This window comes from Cetorhinus maximus, chromosome 3, assembly GCF_964194155.1.
Source record: "Cetorhinus maximus chromosome 3, sCetMax3.hap1.1, whole genome shotgun sequence".
Taxonomy (NCBI): domain Eukaryota; kingdom Metazoa; phylum Chordata; class Chondrichthyes; order Lamniformes; family Cetorhinidae; genus Cetorhinus; species Cetorhinus maximus.
In genome coordinates this window covers 186,532,641-186,554,731 of record NC_135881.1, presented here as the reverse complement: position 1 = coordinate 186,554,731, position 22,091 = coordinate 186,532,641, and the positions used below count along the sequence as shown (strand labels likewise).

The 22,091-nt window shown below is 45.1% G+C and overlaps 1 protein-coding gene across 2 annotated transcripts in view; it reads right to left on the bottom strand.

Moving 5' to 3' along the window:
* ahrra (aryl-hydrocarbon receptor repressor a) overlaps nucleotides 1-22,091 on the bottom strand; it is a 210,339-nt gene that overhangs the window by 8,902 nt on the left and 179,346 nt on the right. For both annotated transcript variants that reach the window (XM_078539415.1, XM_078539416.1), the window contains 3 exons: nucleotides 9,035-9,170; nucleotides 5,392-5,519; nucleotides 2,567-2,769 (listed from right to left, as the gene is read on the bottom strand). In XM_078539415.1, coding sequence (XP_078395541.1) covers nucleotides 2,567-2,769; nucleotides 5,392-5,519; nucleotides 9,035-9,170 — 467 coding nt within the window. The remainder of the gene's footprint in view (nucleotides 1-2,566; nucleotides 2,770-5,391; nucleotides 5,520-9,034; nucleotides 9,171-22,091) is intronic.

The window sequence follows — 22,091 nt, the reverse complement described above, 5'->3', positions numbered from 1 at the left end:
AAAAACAGAGCAGAATTCTCATGAGCCTGACTTGTTCAACAGACAGCAGAGAAAGCTCCCTTTTTTTCTGAATACTTTCTCCACCCATCCCCATTGACTTTTGAAAATAAAAGATGTACATTTATTCTTACTTCACCTTCATCCAATTCATATCAAATTTGCTCCTGAGCAGAGACCTCCAACTACATAGGAACAGGAGTAGACCATTCAGCCCCTTGAACCTTTTCTATAAATTCAGTCAGATCATGGCAGATCTGTACCTCAACTACATTTACCTGCCCTTATTCCATAACCCTTGATACCCTTACCGAACAAAAATCTGTCGATAAAAACAAAAAGCTAAAAGCTGTCGATCTCAGTCTTGAAGAGTTCACATCAGATTTTCAGTCTTTTCCACCGCATATCTGCCCCTAAATCAGGGGCTTGGCCAGTATCAACTATGGGAAGGACCCCTCTGCATCCTGAACCAGGCCCAGTTGTTTCAGTACTGGGTTTGGGGCAAGGGATGTGAGGAGGGTTGAGGAGGGGGTTAAGAAAGGGCAAGGAAGGGGTAACACTTTGGTCTACCCTTGGGAGCCATCTGATGTTGCCTAACACCTGAAGACTCCTTACAGGTTGTTTTCCTGGATTTGAACAGCTTTGCTTTGCCTGTAACTGAGGTCAGTGAAAGTAGACCTCAGTTACAGGCAAAGGGGTGGGTTGGGTGGAGGTGGAGGGGAAGGTGGTTCCCCAGGGAGGCAGACTGTTTGGAATTGAAGCCAGGGAATTTAGTGTTCTCATTTGTAAATTAAGGAGACCTGCATTTTGCAACATATTGTCATTATTTGTATACTGAAGTGTTCATAATTGTGCAATCCTTTCATCTTTTTATTCTTCTTATTTTTATTTTAATGATTGTCTATATCTATGTTATCAATCAATATTATTTATTTAATTTTATCACCAACACAATTCTACACCTGCCACCATGATGATTTTTCAATAAATCAATTATCTATCTGAATGCCTGCTGCATCCAGAATGGTTTTAGCAATATAATGGTAATGTATTAATTGGCTTCTGGGCTAGTAATTCAGAGGCTTGAGCTAATAACCCAGATATTGAGAGTTAAAATCCAACAATGGCACTTTGAGAATTTGAATTTAATTTAAAACTAGTGAAGGGGGCACTCAATTGAATGCATAACTCCTGCTCCCATTTCCTATGCTCCTATTTCTTATATTTCAGCCACACTGTTAACTCAACATTATTACAATTACACAACTCTTCCTAGAGGCTTTTCACTACCTGGTTGATGCTGAAAAAGGATATCTTTGTATTATTCCACCACATCGAGGCGGCTTCATGCCAATCCACAACAATCTGCTCTGAAAACTCTGCTCACATCTTGACAGTTGTGACAAATTCCCCCACAGCAGCTGAGACAATCCACAACATTCTAAAATAACCAACAACATACTAACTAAAACAACCCACAGTATTCTAAAATGTAAAGTCCATTCTCCCTCTCTCCCAATATTAATGATCCAGATCTGGATCTGCAGCTTCACCAAAAACTAATCAGTGCTTCTTTGGGCCATATCCTATCTGTGTATCAAGTTTTGTTGAAATCAGTTCATTAGTTTTTGAGATGTATTGTTTACAAAAAGACCAACAGGGGAAAAACATTACCTCATCCCCCTTTAGTGACAGGTAAAAAATGTGGAAATAAACAGCCAGGATCAACAAAAGTAACAATCACCCATGATTGTTTCAACTACCCTCTGAAATAGTCTAACAAGCCACTTAGATGTATCAACTTACAAGCAGTTCAAGAGGAAGGTCCTACACCACCTTCTCAGGGTAATCAAGGATGGGCAATAAATCTCACCTTCCTGGTGACATGAAAATGAAATAGATTTTTTATAAAATCCAGTAGGAAAATATAATAGCGTTATTCAATAAGATAGCCACATGTAGGAATTCAAATTTGGCTAATTGCATTTTTGATTAATAAATAAAAAATGAATAGGCACTATTGTTTCCATGGGACCTTTTAAATAATTTTAAAAATTATTAATTCTTGACATGTGAGCAGCATCAACAAGGACAGCATGTACCGTCCGTTTCTTGTTGCCCTGAGTAGCCATTTCATATAACTTGCCACGTCGCTTTGGAGGGCAGTTAAAAGTCAACATGTTGTGAGACCGGAGTCATATATAGGCCCAGACTGGGTAAGGACGATGGGTTCCCTTCCCTAAAGGGGCACTAGTGAGCCAATTTCTGTGAGACAACATGGATCAAGAGCTCTTCAAAACACTTAGTGCAATTCCATTTCTCATGAGCATTGTTTATCCCTAATCCACACTTCATGGAATCTTACAGCGCAGAAGGAGGCATTCAGTCCATCATACTAGTACCAGTTCTTTGAAAAAGCTATCCAACAGCCTTACTTCCCCATACCCCTGCAATTCTTTCTTTCCCATGTATATATTTCAACTTATGGTTGCATCTGCCTCCACCACCCTTTCAGGCAGTACATTGCTGAAAATTTGAAGATAATTGAGATGGGGAACTTGTCACTTACTTTGCATCGAGTGTGGCGGGGCTGAGGTCGAGCCTGTGCTTGGCCTTGAGGAGCAAGCCTTTCAGCTTCATCTCACTGATGGGAGGAAACAACAGAGGCACGGCAATACAGAACAAACCCAGCTGCGGTGGAAGGTTGGCACCAGACCCAGTTTTCTTCCTCTGTCCCTGGAGGTACTTCAGTCTGCCTTGGAACTGCATTGTCTATCATGAAGAGATGGAAGGGAGTGAGGGAGGAGTGGAGAAAGGAGGTTAAACAATCAGAGCAAACAAAAAATGAATGAACGTGAAGTCTGGCGACATGTTGTAACTGTACGGAAACGAACCTTGTATTTCCTCGAGTATAGAAGATTAAGGGGTGATCAAATTAAGCTGTTTAAGATGATTAGAAGAATTGATAGGGTAGAAAGCCTGAACTAATTTTCTCTGTTGAGGGAGTCCAGAACATGGGGGGAATAACCTTTAAATTAGAACTAGGCCATATGTCGGTGATGTCAAGAAGCACTTCTTCACATAAAGGGTTGTGGAAATCTGGAACTCTCTCCCCAAAATGCTGTTGAAGCTATGTCAATTGAAAATATGAAGACAGGTAGATTATTGTTGGGCAAGGATATTAATGGTTTCAGAATCAAGGCAGGTAGATAGAATTAAGATACATATCAACCATGATCTGATTGAATGGCAGAACAGGCTTGAGTGGCTGAATGGCCTACTCCCGTTCCTTTTCTCTTTGAAGCAAGGAGATCAGAACAGACCTTTGCTGGGCCCTACGGCTGTAACTCTGATGGGGAAGACTGGCAACTAGACCAGGCCCTGACCTAACAGGGTAGTTTCCCATGGTTTAGCTGGTGTGGAGAGGTGGGTGAGCCTTCGACCAAGCCTGATGACATGCAGGTGCCGGGCCAAGGACTCCCTAACTGGGAGGTTGAGCATCCCAGGCCTTTTGGACGAGGCCCAGTGGACCTTCAGAGGCTGGAATGCTGAGGGAAAGGAGGCATAAATGCCTCACTCCCCGCGGTTGTGAGACTTGCCCTGGGTAGGGATGTGAAAGGGCGGGGAAGGCCATAAAAAAATCATCTTTCCAGAGGATTGGTGATGGGTGAGGTATCCCAGCAGCCCCCAGGACTGGCAGATGCCAGCCAGGCAATTCTTAGGTCCATGAGGGCAGGCAGGAACCCAAGAGTTGCACATAGCGATGCGGGGTAGCTGTATGTTAATGACAGGACCTCCCCTCCCACTGAAATCTCATATTTTGGGCTGTGTCATGTTGGAGGCTCCCAGCAATGATGATTCGCAATGTAATCACTGGGACCATGGCCCCCCAACCCCGACAGATTCACGCAGCCCAGGCAAGTTTGAACTAAAAAATTAAGAGTGATTTTATCTTTGAGACAGTCCACAGGTGCTAAATAAATGGGACAGACCTTTTCCAAGAATCAACCGGATATTAGAACCCAGTGAACCTGACTGAACGACAAAGTCACATTGACTGTGAAATTTGCTAGGCCGTAAGCCCAGTGGATTTGCTGGTGCCCTCCCAACACTGATCCTACCGGGGTGTATGGGGTCAGTGGGAGGGCAGCACAATATCAAGGGTCTGTTTAGTGCCCATGCCACTCTACACATGTTCTCAGCTCCTGCCAGCCTACTGATTGGAAACTCAGGTACCTTCCTCTGGTATCTCCAAATTAAATGGTTTTCTGGTCTCTCTGGCAAAACTTCCCAGTACTGGGATAGGTCCATTTCACAACTCCCGACCCCCACAATCCCTACTCCTCTCACACAATTGGGCCCAATTACAGTATACCTTACTGGGAATCCCCCAACTTAAACCGGGTCCCCTGAAGCTTATTATCTGGGACGGACATAGCCATCCCTAGAAAATGCCACCAGAAATACACATAGTCCTCAGACCCTGACCCGTCTCTTGGTTGGGGGGGGTGGATGAGGGGGCGGAGAGGGTGGTGCAAAATATATCCCAGAAACAGAGCGGGATTGCACCCAATTTGGGACAAGTCCTTTAAATTGTGCTCAGGTGGAGGGGCTGCAGTCCTTCCACTTGCAGCCCCCACTCATAAATGGGGCATGTTGGGGAGGAGATTGTCCTAGGAGGTAAATGGCGCAGAGAACATTAGTAATTTTAAGATGGAGTGGGTCGGGCTTTTGGCAAGAAATAGAATTAGTGGATATATATGTCTATTTTATTGTTGAATTCTGGGGTGAGCCAGGTGAGCCAGATGTTTCATATTCCTGGGCAATCAGGCATTCCTATGATATCTTAAGTGTGCCCCAATATTTCTCTCTCTCTCACCGGATCCTGAATCTAACAGCACGGTGTGAAAACCTTCACCACATGGTTCAGGAAGGCCCACCCCAACCTTGGCAACCAGGATTGGGCAATAAATGCCAGTCTTGCCAGCAACACCCACATCCCAAGAATGAATAATAAAATTATTTATTTACACACACACAGAGGATATGCTTTTTATTTTAAAAGGCCAGAAAGTGTAGCTTTCTGCACACTTGATGCTACAAAATCTAAATTCTGTTACGCGAACACTGGTTGATCTGCAGACTGAAGAATTAAAACTTTGGATTCATTATTTTCATTATTCTAATGAAAAGTTAAAGCGGAGGAAAAGTCCATACGTCTGTACAATTACGTCTACTGGGTGAGGCCCCCGAATCCGTGAAAGGCAAGATGTGACACCTTTGTAACTGAAAACTCCTCATCACAGTGCCACCTCTGGGCTGTCAATACTAATTTAATCGCCTGGATCTCAAATCAGTTGACAATTGACAGGTTTTCCTCAACAATTTACGCACCAGGAATCCTGAAGTGCTATCCAACAGGCAACGCACTCGGCTGATGAAACAACGGTTCAAGAATGGAGAAAACTCTGGCGGCAGAATCTTCGGGTCGTGAACTTTAAAAGAACGCAGATACTCATCACCTGAAATTGGATGAGGTAAAGGTAGCTTCAGCATTATGAATCTCTCGCCAAAAGATCAAATCAACAGCGGCATCCGGTACAACAGATACAGCAGTAAACAGGGCAAAGGGAGGCTTCATGTGACTCAATACACCTTGGAGCCCTGCAAAGAAAGAACTTGCATTTTATATGGAGCCTTATCAGATCTTTCAGAATGTACCAATGTGTTTCATATTGAGTGGTGTACTTGCTGTTGCTAGGCAAAGGAACACGGCAGCCATTTTGCAAGCAGCAAAGGTGATGACCAGTTCATCTACTTTTAGTTCTGTTGATTGAGGGAAGAACAAGACAAAGGGAGAACTCCCCATGCACTTCTTCAAATAGTCTTCCAGGATCTTTAACGTCCGCCTGGACAGACTGATGAGACTTTGGCTCAACATCCCATCAGAAGGATTTGACAACACAGTACTCCCTCAGTGCTGTAGTGAAGTATCTGCACAGATTATGATCTCAAATGCTGGATTGCTGCTTGAGCTCACAACCTATTGACTCAGAGGTGGAAGTGCCATCAACTGAGCAGAGCTGACACCAGTACTTTAAGTTCCATTTGCGTTTTCCAAATTTATCTCGGTTATAATTTGAGATTTAAGCAACACAAACAGTACTTGAATTTCCTCGGAATAAAAAGGAATTCTATTTAAGAATAAACTTCATTTATTTACCCTGTCTTAGAGCATTAGGACATAAGAAATAGGAGCAGGAGTAGGCCATTTAGCCCCTCAAGCCTGCCCCGCCAGTCAATAAGATCGTGGCTGATTTGCTCCAGGCCTCAACTCTTCTTTCGAGTCAGCTCCTCACAGTCCTCAACCCCCTGATATTTCAAAATCTATCAACCTCCTCTTTAAATACTTTCAGTGATCTAGCCTCCACAACTCTCTGGGGTAGAGAATTCCAGACATTCATTACCTTCAGAGGAGAAATTCCTTCACACCTCAGTTTTTAATGAGTATCGCCTTATTCTGTAACTATGTCTCCTAGTTCGAGATTCCCCCACTAGTGGAAACATTTTCTCAACATCTACCCTGTCAAGCCCCCTCAGAAACCTGTACGTTTCAATAAGATCACCCCCTCATTCTTCTAAACTCTAATGAATAAAGGCATAACCTGTTTAGCCATTCTTGATAAGTCAACCCCTTCATCCCAGGAATCAGCCTAGTGAATCTCTTTTGAACTGCCTCCAATGCCAGTATATCTTTTTTTAAATACAGGGACCAAAACTGAACACAGTACTCTGGGTGCAGCCTCACCCTGTACAGTTGTAACAAGACTTCCCTATTTTTAAACTCCAACCCCCCTACAGGCCAAAATTCCATTTTCCTTCTTAATTACTTGCCACACATGCATGCCAACCTTTTGTGTTTCATGCACAAGAACACCCAGATCCCTCTGTGCTGCAATGTTTTGGAGTCTCTCTCCATTTAATTCTTCCTACCAAAGCGCATGAAACTCCACCTGCCAAGTTTTTGCCCATTCACTCAACTTATCTATATCCCCTTGCAGGTTCCTTATGTCCTCACAACTTGTCATCCCACCTATTTTTGTATCGTCAACAAAGTTGGATACATTACACTCTGCCCCCTCCACCTCTATATCTAATATAGATAGTAAATAATTGAGGCCCTAGGACTGATCCTTGTGGCACTCCACTAGTTACGTCTTTCCAACCTGAAAAAGACCCATTAATCCCGACTCTCTGTCTTCTGTGTGTTAACCAATTCTCAATCCATGCTAATACATTACCCCCAATATGGTGAGCTCCTATCTTGTGCAATAACCTTTTATGTGGCACCTTATCGAATGCCTTCTGGAAATCTAAATACACTACATTTACCGGTTCCCCTTTATCAACTCTGCTTGTTATATCCTCAAAGAACGCTAGCAAATTTGTCAAACATGACTCACAAAACCATGTTGACTCTGTTTGATTGCGTTAAGCTTTTCTAAATGTCCTGCTATTTCTTCCTTAATAATAGACTCTAGCAATGTTCCCAACAACAAACGTTAGGTTGATTGGCCTATAGTTTCTTGCTTTTTGTCTCCCACCCTTCTTAAACATTAGCGGCTTTCCAATCTGCTGGGACCCTCCTGGAATCCAGTGAGTTCTGGAATATTTTGACCAATGCCTCCACAATCTCTGCAGCCACTTCCTTTAAAAATACTCCAAAGCTTTTATAGGAAAAGAAAAGAAGGCTTGCATTTATATTGTACCATTCACTATCTCAGGACATCCCAAAGTGCTGTACAGCTAATAAGGTACATTTGAAGTACAGTCACTATTGTAATGTAGGAACTATGGCAGCCAATTTGTCCACAGCAAGTTCCCAAAAACTGCAATGTGATTATGACCAGTTAATCAACAGTACACTGGGGAGAACTTCCCTTGATCTTCTTCAAAATAGTGGCATTAGATCTTTTACGTCCAGCTGATAGGGCAAACACAATTTTGGTTTAACATTCCAACCAAAGGACAGCACCTCTGACAATGTGGGACTCTTTCAGTAATGCAGCGCAGTATCAGTCTAGATTATAGGCTCAAGTTTCCAGAGTGGGACCTAAACCTGGAGCCTTCTGACTCAGCGGCAAGAGTGTTATCACTGAGCTGGAGTTGACACCTGAGGAGAGTTATTAATCTGACAAAGTGGGAGAGAATTAAGATTTATCCAACTAGTCACCTCTACACTTGGTCGTTTGCATGATCGCCCATTATTTTCCACAGTTAATCTGACGAGGCTGTGCTCCCCACAGGGAATCTTGTCAGCTGGGAGCATGCTTCAGAAATTCAAGCACGCACAGCTGCTGTGTTTTTAACGGTTGGTTTTAATGATGGGAAAACTTTATGGGACTCTGATGCCGTGGGGATTTTGTCAGGCGGTAGCATGGGTCAGAGGTGGAGCTAGTAACAATATAGGGTCTTCCTGCGGTGAAGGTTACCTATTATAAAGCTGGTGGAAATGCCAGACTTCTATTTTACTGTTGCTTTTTTATCAACATCATCCGAATCTCACCAGAGTGTAAGTCACATCCCAGCCCATGTGAGTTCCAACAAATTATAGAATTGAATTCAATTAATTTTGTGGACTGGCACTAGAAACATGAAAATGACATCTGCCTCATTGATGTAAAAGCCAAGCTTGAGGTGTAATTTTGACTTTGTGCTGATTCACTATCGTCAATTTTATGTTATTGGACAAAGTTAAGACCCTCCAGCTTGTCCGTTAATGGAGAGCCTTTGACCCGGTCTATACTTGACTGCAATCCAACACCGTGTGGCTGAATGTTAATGCTCTCTGATGTGGTTGAGTGAACCACTGAGTTGTACAAACCAGGTGCTATGAAACAAGAAGGTCCACCATCACCTATTCATACAATCCCAAGCCATTCTTGTTTTGCTGCTACTGTAAAAGGGCAGAGGTCACGCCTTATACATCATTGCACATTGAGGGTCATGAGGTGGCAAATTGTTTGAACATACGCACCACTAGCTCCCTGTCCTGAAGGCTCCTGCTCAGGTCCCTGCTGTGGTGGATTCATGGCCCAGTGCAGCTGCCTCTGGAACTCCTGCCGATCATCAACATGGATAAAGTCGTACATGCTCTGGTGCAACACATCAGTCTGCACATACAAAAATGGACAAGTTAGATTGAAGCTGGCACCAGCTGAAGGAAAGTTTTAACATAGGCAGATGCAGGTTTTATTTTTAAGATGTCACAAGTCAAAGTCTGTATGGGAGGAGCAAAGAAGGAACAGGCTAGAGAAGATTCTCTAGGTACTGCACTCAACATAAAGAATCAGAAATAAAAATTGCTTCTGCTTTTCTCTAAGAAGAACCTAAGAGCATGTTTGGGTAATGTAATGTAGATGTTCCTCTTTGGCATGTGTGAGAAATGATCCCAGTAATAGTGAAGAGAAAATGAGACAAAAGCCAGTTGTGTAAGATTCCACCCTCCCCCACACTGCCTTGAGATTTTTGGAGATTACTAGAATCTTTTCTTTTCATTCATTCACAGGATGTGGGTGTCACTGACAAAGCATTTACTGCCCATCCCTAGTCCCTCTTGAGAAGGTGGCACAATGCCTTCTTCTTGAACTGCTGCAGCTCGTGTGGTGAAGGTGCTCTCACAGTGCCTTTAGGTTGGGAGTTCCAGGATTTTAACTGAGCTACAATGAAGGAATGGGTGATATATGTCCAAGACAGGCTGGTGCACGTGGAGGGGAGCTTGGAGGTGATGGTGTTCCCATGCACCTGCTTCCATTCTCCTTCTAGGTGGTGGAGGTAACAGGCTTTGAAGGTTCCACATTTATTGGTGGCAGATTAGTAGCTGGAGGGATGGCAGCTGAACCCCAGCAGCACAGCCCATCCAGCCATCGGGACACCACACTAAGGGATCAGCATGCAGAGGAAGAGGCTGAGGGTTCCATGCTTTTGCAGGGAATCGTACCGTCCTCTGATTCCTCAGCTCCTAATATCAGGCGAGGGCAGCTGCCCCTGCAGAGATGTAGATAGTGCAAACTGAGGTAGGGCCCCAATGGGTCCCTGCACGATGAGGCTGACTGTCACAACCTTCACAGCCTTATGTTCAGGGATGTGTACAGCCTGCCACCATCTCATCCGTGGTAACAAGGGGATCACTATGTAGGAGTGTCCAAGAGCGGAGGACACTGAATTGGTTAGAGCACTAATGGAATTATTGTGTTTTTTAGATAAGTTTAGTTGTGTTAAGTAAGAAATTGGAGAAGTGTAAGCAGAACAAACAAATACCTATTCTGTGGAAAATAAAAACAATGTACAATATATTTACAGATGTTAGGATGTGTCCATGCAGTCCAAAGTCTTTATATCATCTCAGCTGACCTGTGCTGGGCATCCACATGTGGCTCATCAATCCTCTTATCAGGTTGGATCACATGACCCTTCCAATGGCCTTCGCTTGGTATCGCCAAGCACCTACTCTGACCTCCTCGTTAGCTTTGACCTCATGGCAGGGTCCTATCACATGAAGAACCGTTGTATGAGAGGTTTCTGGTGATAATGGCATCCTGCATGGATTCCTCATAGCATGTGCGTGGTTGACCCCTCCCTCGTCTCCGAGTTTCCTCCTGATGGCTTTCCACCTCACCCTCCTCATGGGCAGATAATGCTTCCTCCTCCTGATCGTCGTCCTCTCATCTTTCACATCTGAGGAGAGGCTCCATTCCCCCTCAGCTTCTGGGTCCAGAACCAACCATCTTCTCAGTGCCAGGTTATGGAGTATGCAGCAGACCACACTGATTCTGGACACTCTGTGAAGTACACACTGTAGTGAGCCCCTTAGCGGTCCAGGCACCTGAACCTCTTCTTTAGAAGGTCGATGGCCTGTTCAGGGAGTTATCTCATTTGAAGGTGGTTCTCATTGTACCTTCTCCATGGTTGGGTCTGGGGGTGTCTTGTGGTGTGAGAAGCCACATTTTAAGGAAGTAGCTCTTATCCTCAAGTATCCATCCATGCACTAGGGTGGTGGGTCTAAACATTCTTGGCAACCCAGACTCTCTGAGGATAAACAAATCATGGAAACTGCCCAGGGTAGTAGGCGCAGGCATGTAAAAATCTTTTGTGGTGGTTGCAGAGGAGTTGCATGTTCAGGGAGTAGTAGCCCTTTAGGTTGTGATGTGTCTCTCAGCATTCACATAGGGTGCCCTAATCGCCACGTGCATTCAGTCAACTACACCCTGCATGTGGGGGAATATTGAGACTGAGGCAAATTCCGTCACCCTCTGGGCAGGATTTTCCAGCCCCGCTTGCTGCTGGGATCGTCCGGTCCAGCCGAAAATCAAAGGACTTTTGGCTGGGCTGCCAAATCTCCCGTGGCGGAGCCATAAAATCCCGGCCTCTGTGTCTGCAACGTGGAGGAGGTGCCCCACCCTGGCAAAAGGGGTATCAGCTATCTGGTGGAAGAACCTGTGTGCTGCGGACTACGGTATCCCACCGAAGTCAGATGCAGAGCTTTGGAGAGAGCTGCTCACGAAAAATTGTGTGTTATGGTCACCTTCAAGACTATTGAGAATGTTCGCCTCTGGTTTTCCCTTGGTTGGAACTCTTCTCACTAAAGGTTGCAAAGCTCAGCCAGCACCGCTCGGGACAGACGCAGCCTGCTCTGACAATGCCTCTCAGTCATATCAAGGTTCCTGTAAAACTTCTCAGGTAGGTAGTTCCTCAGCATTCTATACCTCCTTCTCGCGAGCACTCAGCTTCATGCTGCTTCTCTGCCTTGGAGCCGCGACGAGTGAGGCATTTCAGGCTGCTGCTGCTCTACCTGTGCCATTTTTTGTTATTCATTCACGGGATGTGGGCTTCGCTGGCTGGGCCAGCATTTATTGCCCATCTCTAATTGCCCTTGAGAGGGTGGTGGTGAGCTGCCTTTGGGAACTGCTGCAGTCCGTGTGGTTTAGGTACACCCACAGTGCTGTTAGGAAGGGAGTTCTAGGATTTTGACCCAGTGACAGTGAAGGAACGGCGATATATTTCCAATTCAGGATGGTTAGTGACTTAGAGGGGAACTTCCAGGTGGTGGTGTTCCCATCTATCTGCTGCCCTTGTCCTTCTAGGTGGTAGTGGTCATGGGTTTGGAAGGTGCTGTCTAAGGAGCCTTGGTGAGTTCCTACAGTGCATCTTGTAGGTAGTACATGCTGCTGCTACTGTGTGTTGGTGGTGGAGGGAGTGAATGTTTGTGAATGTGGTGCCAATCAAGCGGGCTGCTTTGACCTGGATGGTGTCAAGCTTCTTCAGTGTTGTGGGAGCTGCACTCATCCAGGCAAGTGGGGAATATTCCATCACACTCCTGACTTGTGCCTTGCAGATAGATGGTGGACAGGCTTTGGAGAGTCAGGAACTGAGTTACTCGCCGCAGGATTCTTAGCCTCTGACCTGTTCTTGTAGTCACAGTATTTATATGGCTAGCCCAGTTCAGTTTATGGTCAATGGTAATCCCCAGGATGTTGATAGGGGGAATGCAGTGATGGTAATACCATTGAACTTTGAGGGGTGATGGTTAGATTCTCTCTTGGTTGAGATGGTCATTGCCCGACACTTGTGTGGTGCGAATGTTACTTGCCACTTGTCAGCCCAAGCCTGGATATTGTCCAGGTCTTGCTGCATTTGGACATGGACTGCTTCAGTATCTGAGAAGTCACGAATGGTGCTGGACATTGTGCAATCATCAGCGAACATCCCCACTTCTGACCTTATGATAGAAGGAAGGTCATTGATGAAGCAGCTGAAGATGGTTGGAACTGCCCTGAGGAATTCCTGCAGTGATGTCCTGGAAATGAGATGACTGACCTCCAACAACCACAACCATCTTCCTTTGTGCTAGGTATGACTCCAACCAGCAGAGAGTTTTCCCCCTGATTCCCATTGACTCCACTCTTGCTAGGGCTCCTGGATGCCACACTCGGTCAAATGCTGCCTTGATGTCAAGGGCAGTCACTCTCACCTCACCTCTGGAGTTCAGCTCTTTTGTCCATGTTTGAAACAAGGCTGTGATGCGGTCAGGAGCAGAGTGGCCCTGGCAGAACCCAAACTGGGCATCAGTGAGCAGGTTATAGCTAAGCAAGTGCATTTGATAGCCCTTCCATTACTTAACTGATGAATGACCCCTTCCATTACTATAAGTACTAAATACTATGTACGTTACAATGTACCACAGATGGGATGGGGCTGCTCCCATTCTAGATTGCAGATTTTAAATGTGCTTTTCTTAATACTCCGAAGGTTGAGCTTGAAGACACAAGGCTCCTTCTTGCTGGTGTTCAGATGTGCTGGGTGTGTTTTTAAGTGAATCCTCCTTCTACTCCCTCCTCCCTCCCAACCAGACACTCAACTTGCTTGCAGCAGCACTTTGTTGTTTAAAAGTTGCAGAAAAACACTAAGGCCTGATTCTTCTGGTTAGCGTGCTGGGGGCAGGCCCCATTCACTGACGCGTAAAATGACGTGTGGTGACATTGTACGTGCGTCCTGATGTCACTGCGCGTCATTCCGATCTTCAGTTCAGCGGGTGCGCAGCGGAGTCGGCTGTGCGTCCGCCGAACTGTCAAAGGCCTATTAAGGCCATTTAAAAACCACTTGAAACAATTAACAGGGCTGCCCGTCCAACCTTAAGGTTGGTGGGCAGGTGAGGAGCCCAGGCGGCCTTCGCATTTATCATGAAACCTCATCCACAGGCGGGATGAGGTTCATGAAGGCTTTATAAATTAAAGAAATTTTTTTATTAAAATTCATTGACATGTCCTAGCTCATTTGGCACTGTCACATGAGGGGACATGTCTGAATAATTCTTTTTTTTCCTTATTTCAGTTCTTCATAATCAAAGTATTTTCCCTGAGGCAGCTCTGTGAGGTGAGAGCAAATGATAAACAGAAAATGCTGGAAAAACTCAACAGGTCTGGCATGCGTGCAAAAGACTACAAGCTCTCACTCTCCTTCCTCCCCCCGCCCGCACAGGGAGCATTCAGCGCTTCCGGGCGCATGTCACGCTGGGCGGGCCTTAATTGGCGCACCCATGTAAAATGGCGGCGCGCAGCTGATCGTGGGCGGTGATCGGCTGCTCCCGCCCAGCTCACCCGTCGGGGAGAAAATTCTCCCCTAAGGAAAGTTGCTGCACTTTACTCTTGAGCTCTTTCGGCCAGGCGAATTTCTCCATGATTCCACAAAGGAGATGTATGTTTATTCAGTTTAATAATTGAATGTTTATTAAACTGAATAAACATACAGGGCCCGAGGAAAGTAGCGGAGGTTAGGAAATGCGATTCCTGTCCACTCTTTATTCTGGGGAACTCGACATCCATGGGGGTGGAGGTCTGTTTTGCACGGGAGTCATTCCTGTCCAGTGAAAAAGACATACAAAAACAGGAGGCTGAGCGTCAACTCGCAGACATTTCCTCCTACCTCTCCCTGGACCATGACCCCACCACAGAACATCAAGCCATTGTTTCCAGGACTGTCACTGACCTCATCTCCTCTGGAGATCTTCCTCCCACAGCTTCCAACTTGATAGTCGCCCAACCTCGGACGGCCCGCTTCTACCTCCTACCCAAAATCCACAAACAGAACTGTCCTGGCAGACCGATCGTGTCAGCCTGTTCCTGCCCCACGGAACTCATTTCTCGTTATCTTGACTCCCTTCTCTCTCCCCTTGTCCAGTCCCTTCCCACCTACATCCGTGATTCCTCTGACACCTTACGTCACATCAACAATTTCCAGTTCCCTGGCCCCAACCGCTTCCTCTTCACCATGGATGTCCAATCCCTCTACACCTCCATCCCCCACCAGGATGGTCTGAGGGCCCTTAGCTTCTTCCTTGAACAGAGGCCCGAACAATCCCCATCCACCACTACTCTCCTCCGTCTGGCTGAACTTGTTCTCACACTGAACAATTTCTCCTTTAACTCCTCTCACTTCCTCCAAATAAAAGGTGTGGCTATGGGTACCCGCATGGGCCCCAGCTATGCCTGTCTCTTTATGGGGTATGTGGAACATTCCTTGTTCCAGTCCTACTCCGGCCCCCTCCCACAACTCTTTCTCCGGTACATCGATGATTACTTCGGTGCTGCTTCATGCTCCCGTCGGGACCTGGAAAAATTTATTAATTTTGCTTCCAATCTCCACCCCTCCATCATCTTCACATGGTCCATCTCTGACACTTCTCTTCCCTTCCTTGACCTCTCTGTCTCAATTTCTGATGATAGACTGTTCACCAATATCCATTACAAGCCTACCGACTCCCACAGCTACCTCGACTACAGCTCCTCAGACCCCGCTTCTTGTAAGGACTCCATCCCATTCTCTCAGTTCCTTCGCCTCCGTCGCATCTGTTCTGATGACGCTACCTTCAAAAACAGCTCCTCTGACATGTCCTCCTTCTTCCTTAACCGAGGTTTTCCATCCACGGTCGTTGACAGGGCCCTCAACCGTGTCCGGCCCATATCCCGCGCATCCTCCCTCACGCCTTCTCCTCCTTCCCAAAAACATGATAGGGTCCCCCTTGTCCTCACTTATCACCCCACCAGCCTCCGCATTCAAAGGATCATCCTCCGCCATTTCCGCCAACTCCAGCATGATGCCACCAACAAAACGCATCTTCCCTTCACCCCCCCTGACGGCATTCCGTAGGGATCGTTCCCTCCGGGACACCCTGGTCCACTCCTCCATCACCCCCTACTCCTCAACCCCCACTTATGGCACCTCCCCATGCCCACGCAGAAGATGCAACACCTGCCCCTTCACTTCCTCTCTCCTCACCGTCCAAGGGCCCAAACACTCCTTTCAAGTGAAGCAGCATTTCACTTGCATTTCCCCTAACTTAGTCTACTGCATTCGTTGCTCCCAATGCGGTCTCCTCTACATTGGAGAGACCAAACGCAAACTGGGCGACCGTTTTGCGGAACACCTGCGGTCTGTCCGCAAGAAAGACCCAAACCTCCCTGTCGCTTGCCATTTTAACACTCCACCCTGTTCTCTTGCCCACATGTCTGTCCTTGGCTTGCTGCATTGTTCCAGTGAAGCCCAACGCAAACTGGAGGAACAGCACCTCATCTTCCGACTAGGCACTTTACAGCCTTCTGGGCTGAATATTGAATTCAACAACTTTAGATCTTAAACTCCCCCTCCCCCCATCCCCACCCCGTTTCTTCCCCCCCCTTTTTTTTTTCAATAATTTATATAGATTCTTCTTTCCCCACCTATTTCCATTATTTTTAAATCTAAACTAAAACCTTGTTAGTCTTTCCACCCCACCCCCACTAGAGCTGTACTTTGAATATCCTGTCTTCCATTCTTAATTAGCACTTTTCTCAGACAAATGTCACCACCTTTGACACCTCTTTGACCCTTTTGTCTGTGACATCTTTTGATTATCTGCTCATCTCCACAATCACCACACCCTCAATGTGTCTCTTCCCCCCACCCCCGCCACCTTAAACCAATTTATATTTCTCCCTTCTTCTAACTATGCTTCAGTTCTGCCGAAGGGCCATGAAGGCTTGAAACGTTAACTGATTTCTTCTCCGCCGATGCTGCCAGACCTGCTGAGTTTTTCCAGGTAATTCTGTTTTTGTTTTGGATTTCCAGCATCCGCAGTAGCTTTTAGCTTTTTGTTTTTATACAAAAACAGCATGGATTTGGGAATGCAGAAGAAAATCAGATTTCTTCAGAAAAAATTCGAAGTTTGGCCTTTTGTGAATCGAAACCTCTACAGCCAGATGAAAATTTACACCTGAAGGTCGAACGTTTGGGAAAATAAAATCATTTAAAAATTGCTGCCTTTATCTCAAGTTTCAGAAGTGGTCAGTGGTGAAACGATTGAGTTGGCTAGTCTAAAACTAGCAACACTAATAATAGATATTACACCTAAAACTCGATAGACTTGAGTTGATTACTCTAGTAGTAATCACTGATTTATGAAGTTTGCTTTTACTATTACAGTTTATCGTATTTCTTAAACTTATTCATCTATTTAAAGAAAGAAATACTTGCATTTATGTACTGCTTTTTCAATCTCAATTTGCCTCAAAGCATTTTATGACAATGACATTTTTAAAAAATTTGAAATGTAGGCTGGGATTTTCTGGTCAAACCAACAGCAGGCATTGTTGGGGGCAATACGGGAAATTGAAGGCAATTGACTTTTGGCCACTCTCCAAACTTTCATGTCCCACCTGTGACAACACCCACTGAAGGCAGGGCTGGAAAATCCCACTCTTAATCACTGTTATAATCTAGGGAACCTGGCAGCCTATTTACACATAGCAAGGTCCCACAAGCAGCAATTAAATAATGATAACAAAATGTTTCTCAGTGGATGGTGGTTGAGAGATAAATATTAGTCAGGATTCCAGGGAAAACTGCCCGGCTCTTCTTTGAATAGTTCTGTGGGATCTTTCACTGAGAGGGCAGATAGGGCCTCAGGTTTAATGTCTCAGCTGAATCAGTACAGCACTCCCTCAGGACTACATTGGGCTGTCAGCCTAGGGCATATGCCCATGTCCCCTGAATAGAAATTGAACCCACAACCTTTGGACTTAGAGGTAAGAGTGGTGCCAACTCAGCTACTGGCAGCACATTCATCTTCAGGATATGTCTGGGCTGTATGTTCATTCATGTTTACACAGGCTGCTGCTCCTTCTTCTGCTCAATTATACTTCGACTTGGACTAAAATCCTTAAATAAACATTTGCTTTTCTCCCCCCAGACAGGGATTCTTAATTAATTCTTTTATGGGATGTGGGCGTCGCTAGCTAGGCCAGCATTTATTGCCCATCCCTAAATGCCCTTGAGAAGGTGGTGGTGAGTTGCCTTCTTGAACTGCTGCAGTCCATGGGGTGTAGGAATGCTTTATATCATTAGATGACAAAGCTTTCGGAAATATTTATTCTTTCCATATTTTCCAGAGCTGTTGCACGCTAGCAGCTAAATAGCAGAAAACAAAGACTGAACATTTGAACACTGGTCACAAGTAGCCAACGCTTTGAAACACTTCGCACAACACTGTAACTGATAGATCAAATGTCCATTGCATGAGATCAGCCTGTTGAGTCTGCAGTGTTTCTCCTAGCACAAGCTTGTTTTTGTTCAAAGGCTGTAATTATAAGTAAACTACTGCATTTGTCTAAGGATTTTGCATTCATTCTGTATGCCTTTCAATGAGGTGAGCAGAAAATTAGACCTTAAATAATAGGTTGGTAGTTACTGCAAAGTGCCAGAGCATTAAAATTCCAATCTTATTTTCAAAGAAAATGTACTCACCCACCCCTGCCCCCGATTCCTGAATAAGAAATGCCTTGAATTTTACTTACTCAAGTTAAACCCAGAGAACATTCATTGACCTATCTTAGCTCACCATTCGGAAAGACCCAAACTTCCAGCGATTGATACATCCAATTCGTTTGATTCCGGGGCTATTGCCACCAACACTCCACACATTGATCAGCATTTAGCCCTGCTTTTAATTGTGGGCGGGTATCGTTGGCAGGGGATGGGGGTGGGAATGGTGGGGGGATGGGGCATGTGAGAGCCGATCCGTCTGGTCCCCTCTGTCACTTAGGTGATTTTAAATACATACTGCACCAAGACCCGGCTGATTTTAATTGCCTCACACTAAGGCCATGGTATTTTATATAGCTCTCCACTGAGTCAGGCTGATTTTAAGCCATTGCAAATTTGAGGTACTGGAGATTGCAAACCATAAGGAAAAAAGACTTGCATTGATACAACACCTTCAATTAACTCAGGACATCCCAAAGCACTTTATGCCAATGAAGTACTTTTGGAGTGTAGTCACTGGTGTAATGTAGGAAATGCTGTAGTGAATTTGCACACAGCATGGCTCCATAAACAGTAATTAAATAATGATCAAATAGCCCATTTTTAGTGATGTTGGTTGAGGGATAAATATTGGTGAAGACACCAAGAAGAACTTCTCTTCTTAAAATAGTGCCATAGAATTCTTTATTTCTAAGAAGGCAGATGGGGCCTTGATTTAATGTCTGATCCGAAAATTGGCACCTCTGGCAATGATGTTGGCGCACTGCCAACAGTGCGGTAAACATTGCTGTGTGAAAGGCCTTTGCTGCGCATGGGTGCTGCTTAATACTCATACAATGGACAACTGGCAGATCAGGTCAGCCAGAGTTTGTGATTTATATATTTAAGCATCACTTTAGCCTCCACCAGTTTTTATTGACAAATAAGTAAGTATATTATTTTACTCAACTACACTTACATGATAGGCCTTCAATTATGTGGTAGCTCTGATTGTTACTAAAAGAATTGTTGTATAGAGGAATCAATTTAATCCTTGTGAGATCTGCCAAACATATTTCTTCAGGAGCATTTAACCCTGTTGGCATTAGACCAGATAGACTTTTGGATTTACAATGTTTGAAACATGACTTTTGTAAGTAAATGGGGGATCTTTTCTTTGGCTGTACGATGATGCCTGAAGGATCCTTAAAATACTTATCAAAGTGTGAGACAAGTAGAACTCAGGCAGTGGTAAAGGGCAGAGTGGCAGGACCGAGGTGGGGGATGAGGGGGTCTGGATTTGAAGGGAAGAATCTTAAAGGTGACACGACCTGGAAAATTTTGCTCTTTTGACCTTGTGGGTCAGGAATCTTCAGGAGACATTTAAATTGGAGAGGCCCTCAACAGAGCTAAGAAAGAAAGAAAGAACTTGCTTTAACATTGTACCTTTCACAATGCTCAGTTTGGGTTCTGCAAGGAACAGTTGGCCCCAGATTGCAATGAAGCTTTGGTCCAAACATGCATAAAAGAGCTGAATTACAACAGTGAGGTGAGGGCAAATAAAAACAGAAAATGCTGGAAAATCTCAGCAGGTCTGGCAACATCTTTGGAGAGAGAAACAGAGTTAACATTTCGAGTCCATGTGACTCTTCTTCAGAGCTAAAGAGGTGAGGCAGCACTTGATCAAGTGTGGCATCAAAGAGCCTTCGTAAAACTGAACTCTATAGGTATCTGTGGGGGAAACTCTCCACTGGCTGGAATCATACCTCGCACAAAGGAAGATGGTGTGGCTTTTGGAGGTCAATCACCTCAGTCTATCGGTATTGCTACACAAGTTTTTCAAGGCAGTGTCCTAGGCCCACCTAGGCTGTTTCATTAATGACTTTCCATCCATCAAAAGTATTGCACTTATAATTGCACATTGTTCAGTTCCATTTGTTGCTCCTCAGTCAATGGCATACTCTGTCCCCACCAGCCATAAAAAGACATTGGCTTCATGGGGCTGGATATTCTGTGGTGAATGACTCACCTCCTGAACCCCAAAGCTTTTCCAGCATTTACAAGACACGAGCCAGGAGTGTGATGAAGTACTCTCTGCTTGCCTGGATGAGTGCAGCTCCAATGACACTCAAGCAGCTCGATATCATCCAGGACAAAGCAGCTCACTTGATTGGCATTCCACCCACCACCTTAAACCTTAACTCCTTCCACCATCATCTACAAGATACGCTATAGTAACTCGCCAAGGCTTCTTCAACAGCACCTGCCCAACCCTCCACCTTCTAGAAGGACAAGAGCTTCAAGTTACCATCCTGACTTGGAAATAACATCGTCGTTGGGTTAAAATCCTGAAACACCCTTCCTAACAGCACCGTGGGTGTACTTCTGCCACATGGACTTCAGCCGTTCAAAAAGGTGGCTCACTCCCACCTTCTCAAGGGCAATTTGAGATGGGCAAAAAATTCTAGCCGTGCCCATGACACTCATCCCCTGAATGAATGATGTCACAAAGCACTTTACAGCCAATGAAGTACTTTATAAGTGTATGCACTGCTGTTGAATATGGGTTATGCACAACGCAGGGGAATCGGTATGGTTACAAAGCATTCTAACAATCCAAAGATTCATAATCATAGTCCCATCATGGCTGGTTGTGAAACTGAGTTCATAAAGTCTGGAAATTTGTGAGAAAGTAGCATGAAAACAGCCTACATCATAAATCATGGAATAGTAAATCATAGAAACCTCCAATCTCTACCAGTTCTGACCCATGTGTGACTTCAATTTCACCAAATGTGGTTGATTCTTAATGCCCTCAGGGTACCTAAGGCACGACCTTGACCCTTGCCCATATCCAAAGAACATTAAAATCCAATTAAGATTCTTATTTCTCACAATGATATATAGAAATGAGGTAGAACAGTCCAACTGCACCTAATTTACACTATTTACTTTGAAATTTATGACCTCAATATTAACTAGCCTTTGATAGGTGGGAGGAGTTCTGGGGGGAGGTGGGGACAGTGTGAGGGTGATGGTTTAAAATGGGAAATGTGAATCCAATTTGACATATACCATGGGCAACGTTCTGTCTAAACTGTGAGGGTATGTGGCTGTGCAGCATTTGGGAAAGTGGCGTGAAGGGACCAAACAAGCAGCAGTCCCTTTAGGATGTGCACGTGTGGGACATGTCATTAACATGGTGCAATTAGGAGCCTGATTTAAATTTAACAGCTGTTGGCCAGGTTTCATAGGGTTCAGGCAGCCCGCAAGTGAAATGGAGGTAGAGGCTACTGGCTCAGGACGCCAAGTGACTTTTACAGTACTCCTCTTGGCTGGAGGGCTCCCCCAAGCCTCTCGAGGAAGCTTTCAGCCTCCCTTCTTCCGATCATGGCCTCTATCTTGTTGCTCATGTGATCAGTGGTTCCAACCTTCCAGCCTACTGTACAATGCATGCACTTTCTAACACCGCCAAGCCCTGATCTACAGGTCACTATTTCCTCTTGATTGCAAATGACCATCTGCAAGAGTCCATGACTGCGGCCTCCTACGACTGCCTGTCAATCTGGTTAGCTGTTGGGCAGGAAACAAAAGAATAAAATTATAACGAGATCCTGCAGTTAAATTCGGTAGGACCTCCATGTCCCAGCCTTGCCGGGTTTCCCTCCTGCCCATAAATATCAAAGGCATAGAATATTACAGCACAGAATGTCATTCGGCCCATCATCGAGTACACCACTGTAGACTTCTCTCCAGTCTGA